The 7,777-nt window shown below is 43.6% G+C and overlaps 1 protein-coding gene across 1 annotated transcript; it reads right to left on the bottom strand.

Moving 5' to 3' along the window:
* Positions 1 to 4,482: 4,482 nt before the first annotated feature.
* POLE3 (DNA polymerase epsilon 3, accessory subunit) lies at positions 4,483 to 7,168 on the bottom strand. The gene is made up of 4 exons (XM_064291577.1): positions 6,977 to 7,168; positions 6,792 to 6,877; positions 6,303 to 6,421; positions 4,483 to 6,033 (listed from the first exon to the last, which is right to left on the bottom strand). The coding sequence occupies exons 1-4, from the start codon at positions 7,040 to 7,042 to the stop codon at positions 5,861 to 5,863; spliced, it is 444 nt and encodes a 147-aa protein (XP_064147647.1). The 5' UTR covers positions 7,043 to 7,168; the 3' UTR covers positions 4,483 to 5,860.
* Between the last annotated feature and the right edge of the window lie 609 nt (positions 7,169 to 7,777).

Genomic DNA, 7,777 nt, shown 5'->3' with positions numbered 1-7,777 from the left:
ACTGCCTTCCAAGTTTTCAGAGAAAATTTACTTCAGCTTAATTACTCGCCACCGATTCTGTGCTATGAGTCAGGAGATGTGAAATATACGGGCATTTTAGAAAAACTCCAAGTCTGGTGGGGTATCAGACCTGCCTATATAGTGGGTACAATTAAAGAGCTGACTGAAGTGCCCTGGGGAGGTGGAGCAGAGTGTGAGTAGGGGTAGGAGGGATCCGTGAGGTTTATAGGGTCTGGGGGAAGACTGGATAAGTGGAGTAGGGGTCCAGGATCATCACCCCAGCAAAGGAATGTTTTTGGAAGGATGCGTCAGGGATTATAAGAAGTTTGACTTTGAACTGTAAAGGATGCCAGTGGGTTGAATTACACCTATTTTCAGATTTTATTTCTCAAAATCTGTACCCCAAATCTATTTTATACCTGTTCATACTTTAAAGGGACATAAGAATTTAACGCTAGGGAAATATGACACTGCTTATTTCCCAACTATGAGTTTGATCTGTGTCCAGCAAGGAAGGGGGTGGAAAGGAAGTTGTGCACTAAAGAGTACCGTGGGACTGTACCATGAATTTTACATTGATTTACTTGATATTGACAATGACTGTATTACCATCCTCATTTTACAGACTGGGAAACAATCTCCAGGGAGATTAGATAACTTGCCCAATGTCACAGTGGGCTTTCTCTGCGATGCCCAGTAACACCCATGTTCCTTCAACTCAGAGGGGTAATTCTTGTTTTGCTTTTTCAGTTTAGGTGCCTGCAGGACATTTCTTTCATGACACCTTTCCATCTCTGAGTATACTAATAACTAAAAGAAGAGTGAAAAACCTTAAAATGTTGCTGTTTGGTGTAATCTGTTTTTCCCATCTTTCTCTTGTTCTTGACTGCAAGACCTGTTCCCAATTTTTTTTTTTTATAATGATTTTAACCTTTCACTTTTATTCATAAAAAAGCATTGTGAAAGCTACAATATGGATAAATCTTAGGGGACTTCTGAGTGTCCTGGTAATCAGGGCGCTGGTAATGTTTATTAATCTGTGTATAGGTTACACGGATGTGTTTAGTTTGTAAAAATTCATCAACACTTATTTGTACCTTTTAGTATATATATTACATACTTTAATAAAAAGCAAAAAAAAAAAAAATTAGAAGATTGTTGAGTGCCTCCCAGGCCCATGGCATTGTGCCAAATGCTGTGAAAGGCATAGAAAAATAGAAGCAAGGCTGCAGGCCACTGGAACAAGATTTGTTTTCATAAATGAGTGGTGAGATCTTGGAACAAGTCACCTATCCTTGACAAACCTCATTTTCACCATCTGTTAAAACAGGCTAGGCTAGTTTGTGGGTCAACTGGCTCAATGGCATTAGTTTGTAAAGATAACATTGTACACCCTAGTTTTGTGAGTAGTGTCTGGGGTATTAAAAGCTTGGGAGTGGCCATCTGAGAAACAACTGATGCTTTCTTCTTTTCTGGAGCAAAGGAGAGTGAAGGAAACCAAAGACTCAAGGAAGAAATTAGTACAAAAGACTAATAGCCCATGCGAACCACAGCCTCTTCTATAGCACGAGACCAGAACTAGATGGTGTCCAGCTACCACAACTGACCGTTTTGATCCGGGACACAACAGAAGGTCTCAGTTATAATGGAAGAAAAATGTAGACCGAAACTCAAGTTCATAAAAAAGACCAGACTTACTCGACTGACAAAGAGACTGGAGGAACCCCCAACACTATGACTCTTTTAACCTGGAACTGAGGCTACTCTTAGATGTCACTTTTCAGCCAAATAATAGATTGCCCTATAAAATAAGTAACACCTGTGATAAATCTGCTCCTTTAAACAATCAAAAAAGGTCAATATTTACAAAAAAAAGCAAAGATGAGAAAGCAACGAGGGGCAGGGAAACTGGATGGATGGCAATGAGATAAGTGGGGTGGAAACCATGAGAGTGGTGACACATTGTGGGGACTGTAACCAATGTCACAGAACAATTTGTTTATGAATTATTGAATGGAAATCCAATATGCTGAATAAACTTTCTCCGAAGACACAAAACATTAAAAAGAGTATTTCTTAAAAAAAAAAATACAGGTTAGGCTGCAAAAATAATTCTGCATGGGGAAGGGTGGTAACCTCCTCACTCTCTAAATCCAGATGAAAACCTCTGGGCAAAAAGGGCATGGCTTAAATGGATAAGAAACATGGCCTTAAGTCCAGTAAGGAGCCTTCAAAATCCAGATACCACTATAGGAAATGATACAGGTATGGGTGGGAAAAACTGGTAGATGACCCCAAAGATTCTACTCAGTTCTTAATTCTTTAAGTCATGGTCTCTACTCTCAGGAAACATGATTTTTCTGAGATAGTTTGAACACATGAAACAATAGGTAAATCATGTATTAAGAGAGTGGTAAATTACAAAGATGAGCTTGGGTTAAGGTCTTTAAGACTGCTTCAGACTGAAAAGAAATGGGATTTAAAATGCACCTTGATCTTTCTGCCTGGTCTCTTAGTCTGGAAGCTCTGCTGAAACCTGTTCAGCATCATAGCAACATGTAAGCCTCCACTGACAAATCGGTGGTGGCTGCACATGAGGTGCATCGTCCAGGCAGCGAACCCTGGTCTTGCGAATGGAAGATGAGAATTCTACCACAGCAAAACTCAAGCTATATGACTATTCGATATGGATATATCTCAAAAATAATGGTGAACGCAAAAATCAAGTTGCAGAATGATACATATAGCCTGATACTATAAGTGTAAAAGTGTAAGATATATAAAAACACAATACAATATTTTAGGTATACCAAAACCAAAAGCCAAACCCATTGCTGTTGAGTCAATTCCAACTCATTGTGACCCTATAGGACAGAGCAGAACATGTAGGGTTTCCAAGGAAGGGCCGGTGGATTTGAACTGTTTTGGTTAGCCGCCAAATGCTTAACCACTGCACCACCAGGGCTCCATTTTATATATGGGTACGAATATATGTAGTAAAACTGTAAAACTCAAATGAAAGGGAAGGACAAGTAGCAGCTTCAGAATGGGAAGCAGATTGGAATTCAGGAGAGTCATAAGAAAATTTAACTGTGTTGTTTTATTTCCTTAAAAATCAAATCATGGAAAACATTAATATGTCATACTTTCATGTTTGGTACATGAGTGTTATTTTCTATATTTTTCTGCATGTTTGAAATATTGCATACTTAAAAAAATTTTTTTTTTTTTTTTTAAGAAAAGTAGATTTAAATAAACTGAAAGAAAAAATAAAATGTACTTTGAAGAATGGGAAAGACTTGGCAAAGAAGCTGGGGGGAGGAAGTTGGAGTAGGAATTAAAAAAAAAAACTTGATGAGGAATGGGACAAAATGAATTAAAGCTGTATGGAAGGAAAGATTTCTCTTGGGGATTTGTTCTTGACTGGTGCATAGAGCCTTACGTCAGGGAGTAGAAGCAGATTAGAATAGATGGTAAAGTGATCCCTCTTTATGATGCAAGCTTTGAATAAGACTTAAGCATGGATTTGATTCAGTAGGAAGCAGGGAGGAATTATAACACAGCCAACATTCCAGGGAGATCCACTTGGTAAGGCAGGGGAGGCTAAGGTAAGCAGAGATGGGGCAGGAAACTGAGCTCAAATGACATTGAGGAAGTCCAGATGGGACTTGAGGGCTTAGGCTGGAATGATGCTCATGAGGATTGTTTCTGCTGTGGAGAAGGAAAAAGTCACTGGACTTAATGACTGTTGAGGATATAACTTTATGAAATGTTACTAATAAATTTAAGATTTGAAAAAACTATGTAGATTAGTGAGGTAATTCAGCATGGTAGTTAGGGAAAGACCGCAGTCACACCAAAACCCCGTTGCTGTTCAGTCAATTCTGACTCATAGTGACCCTACAGGACAAAGTAGAACTGCCCCATAGGGTCTCTAAGACTGTAACCTTTCTCCAGCGGAGCGGCCGGTGGGTTAGAACTGCCAAACTTTTGGGTGCCAGCTGAGTGCTTTAACCACTGCACCACCAGGGCTCCTTCTGGAGTCACACAAAGGTTTTAAATCCTGGTTCTTCCTTTTATACTATGTAAACTTGGGAGACTTCCCTGATCTTTCTAAACTTGTCCGTAATCTCTAAAATGGAGATAAGAGCAGCGCTACCTCATAGGATTTAAGAGCTAATACTTGCAGGCACTTAAAATAATGCCGGCACACATTAGGGGCTCCAGAAATGTTGGGAACTGTTGAGAATCTAGTATGGTATAGGATCCCAGCAGTCAGTCATCAGTGAAGGTTTCTGCCGTGGCTGAAGAACAGCTTCTTTGCCTGTGAACGAGCGGCACCTCCTGGTCACCCAAGGTGATGCAGAACCCCACGTTTATAAAAGCCTGGCTCAGTAATACACCATGAATCGTATGAGGCATAATCACTGGGCCATCCTCTCCAAAAGCACACCATGAACAAGGAGAATGAAACAGAAGTCATCACTTTTAACAACAATGTTCTTTATTTATACAACGCATTATAGTTTTCTCAAGATTCTTCACTCGTCAACAAACTTTTCACTGTATTCATTTGACAAGTTAACAGTATCAAACTACATTTCACTGTCAAACTCTAAGCATTCAACTTAGAGACAAAAAGTGCTTGAAGCACTGAAGAGAAAGAGAAAAAGGCTAAGAAAGGCCAACAGAAATACTTTGGAAGCAGTTAAGGGGATGGATGGTTTGGGGGAATTATATTCCTGAGCACCATCAGATTTTGCTTAACGTTTAGAGGAGTTTTACAGAATCATTTTTAAAAGGCATGAGATTATAACTAAGGAATCAGAGGAACCTTCACTTTTATATATTAAGCAGGTTATCAATGTTTCTGAACTGACAGAAGTGAAAAAAGGAAAGAGAAAGGGTGGGAATGGGAAGCAGAGCAGAGGCAGGTAGACAGAACAAGAGAACCACAAATGGAAAAAGTTGTGCATTGAGGTTATAAAGTTTGGAACTCGTCATGAATTGAAGAATGAAAAGCTGGTCTCAAGTCTGAGAGATGGACTGTGAGAGAAAGCCTGGGATTTTACACCTTCTAGGGGGGTGAAAATAAATCCTAAAGCTGTACAGTGGCAGGCAGTGAGGTGCATCTAAGACTAAGCCACCTGTTTTGTAAGAATAAGACATTGGCACCCTTGCTTGACTAATTACACTCTACGGTGCTAATTTAAAAGCATGGATGCCCAGAGTGCACCCACCCCAACAAGTTGAATAGCTATATGCAATACACAAGACTTCTAAGTCAAGGGAGTCTGTCAAGATTCACTGTCAAGTGAAGGAACAACGGGTTTCATTTTTCTCCCACAGCTTTTTAATAGTCTCTAAAACCTAAATTGTGCTTATCACTCTTAATAAGCTAGTACTGACAAATACTGTACAATCAAATATAGGCTGATCATGATCAAAGCCCAAATTTTTCCTGAGTCTCGGCTGACTGTGATCGGGAACACAGCAGGCAGGATAAAAGTTACTACTTTCTTGGGAGGTACAGGGAGGAAGGAAGTGGGAACCAAAAACTGCCTAACCATGTATATAACTAAACAAGAGAGATCAAATTGGCTCATTGAATTAGCTGCTCAGTATTCCTCTTGTCAAAAAGTCATAACCTTCAGACTAATTAAGCAAAACAAGATTCTGCTACCCAGATGCGCTGAGTCTAGTAAGTGCTAGTTTTGATAATAATTCTAGCCAGTTTTATTTCCATCTTCTCAGGTACTCCCACCTAAGACTGCTCTGCCCAGCAAGTAAAAGCTTCACATAAACGTGTATCACATATTTCAGAGTGGTACCTTCCAAGGTGCCAGTCTTCCCATCCCATTCAGTTGTCCACCTCCTCCTCCTCATTCTGGTCTTCTTCTTCCAGCCTTTCCTCATCTTCATCGTTGTCCTCATCCCTGCTCTTGTCTTGTTCTTCCGAATCTGTTTTTTTGTCTTTGTCCTTTTTCTTTTGCTCTGAAGCTTCTTTCTTGCCTTTCTGCTCCCGCCTGTATGCTATAAGGAGGAAAGACGGGGTTAGGAGGCAGGGCTGGATGAGTGAACCAGACTCCAGCAGCTGGAAAAGCTGAGGCACGGAAGGAAAAATAACCTGCCCACATCAAAAACAGATCTGAGGTGGTGCAAACTGAATGGGTGCCGAGTCACACCCAGTACTGGCTTACAGGACTTTAGGGGACCCATGCTGAAAACGCCTCAGGGCCAGGTGAGCAGGTCACACAGGATGACCATCTTCTATGTGGCTGAGAAAACGGAAGGGTCGTTACCTTCCAGAGCCTCTTTCAGCGGAGTGATGAAGCGCTGAAACTCCATCTCTTCCATTGCTGAGAGCACATCGCTAGCATTCAGCGTCTTGCGCTTCCCTTTCATGGCGAAGTTGTTGGCACTGAAAGAGGAAAAGCAGAAAGGGCCTTTAGAGGCTGTCAGACCTCCTCTTGATGCCTCTGGAGCTGGCAGGAAAAGCGCACCCTGAGTTGGACTGGAGAAGCCTACCACTTAGATGCATTATTTTTGTGGGTGTCATATAGCTAAGTCCCTCCCTTACCTGTACAAAAGGACTACAGCCAAATTACTTTGTTGTTGTTGTTTCACACCCTGTAACAACTGGGTGAAAGCTGTGAACCTCTCCCCACGGAGCCAGCACACAATCATTCGGGTTTGTGGGCTCCGGGCCAAGACTCCCCAGCTAAGGGTCTCTCGGAGCCTCCCTAATGATTCAACCCTAGCTGAGCTCTGGTTAACTCTGCCCCGCTCACCAGGACGTGGCATACAGCACGAAGACGCTTGCGGCGCGGGAGATGGCGCTCCGGGCCTCCTTGGAGATATTGACGCCGTCCGGGAGCTGTGAGAGAGCAGCGGTGAGCAAAGTTGCCCACCCAGGACCTGTTTCCCTCATGCCCACTCGTCCGGCCCAGCCCACCCGCTAGCCTGGCCTGCTCACCGCCTCCTTGATGATCCTGGTGATGACGGCGTTGGGCAGATTTAGGTCCTCTGGCCTTTCTGCCATTGCCGCTGCCGAGGCCAGCGCCTCCGCCTCAGGCCTCCTCTTCAAGCCACTACGGCGTCCGGACTTCCCGCGTCGATGCGGTCTGACCCACGGAGGCTTCCGTTCCGGTCCACACGGCCCACACTGTCCCACAGTGCCCTGCGCAGCATTATCGCCCCACCCAGCCCCGCCTCCGGTCGCCGGCGCTTCCAGAGTTTCCACGCATCAGGGGTTTTGGCCCCCTGGGGTTTCCTTCAGGCCCCACAGTGCCCGGAACTCCCCACCCCAGCCCCATTTCTCTTCTTCGTGCTACTAACACGTTCGTCGCGTTCGCTGCAAATTAAGTATGGCTCACTGGGGTTTCCGTCCGTTTCCCTTGGTGCTTCGCGCCGCTGCTGGGCGACGGCTGGGCCTGGAGGTGTGAACAGAGCTGGCTGGGCGGGGCCTGCTGACGGCCGCGCCGCGAGGAGCAACGCCCTCCCGCCTGGCTTTAAACTCTTACTGCTTTGAAGTCTCCTTTGGATCCGCGAATTGTGGCTTCCGGATGCCAGTTTCTCCCACTTCTCTTTTCCGAAACGAAGCGGGGACTCTTTCTCCAGCTCTAGCGGAGCTGATGTTCATCCTTAATTTTTTCGCTCCTGCCAACTTTGTAATGCTTATACTAATAATAGCTCATATCTAGAGTTTATTCATTGCAAGCTACCTTGCTGAGGCAACGCTAATGCTTGCGGGATTGAGATGGGTGTGGCTAGATCT

Source organism: Loxodonta africana, chromosome 9 (genome assembly GCF_030014295.1).
Source record: "Loxodonta africana isolate mLoxAfr1 chromosome 9, mLoxAfr1.hap2, whole genome shotgun sequence".
Classification (NCBI taxonomy): domain Eukaryota; kingdom Metazoa; phylum Chordata; class Mammalia; order Proboscidea; family Elephantidae; genus Loxodonta; species Loxodonta africana.
The sequence above is the reverse complement of the archived record's forward strand: the minus strand, read 5'-3'. Positions and strand labels throughout refer to the sequence as shown.

What these genes read in the sequence shown, in the direction of transcription:
- POLE3 (XM_064291577.1), bottom strand. Translation starts at nt 7,042, where the DNA reads ATGGCAGAAAGGCCAGAGGACCTAAATCTGCCCAACGCCGTCATCACC. An exon ending in CCAGGATCATCAAGGAGGCG is followed by an intron (nt 6,878 to 6,976) that starts GTGAGCAGGCCA and finishes GCTCTCTCACAG; the next exon opens with CTCCCGGACGGCGTCAATAT. An exon ending in GCTGAAAGAGGCTCTGGAAG is followed by an intron (nt 6,034 to 6,302) that starts GTAACGACCCTT and finishes TCCTCCTTATAG; the next exon opens with CATACAGGCGGGAGCAGAAA.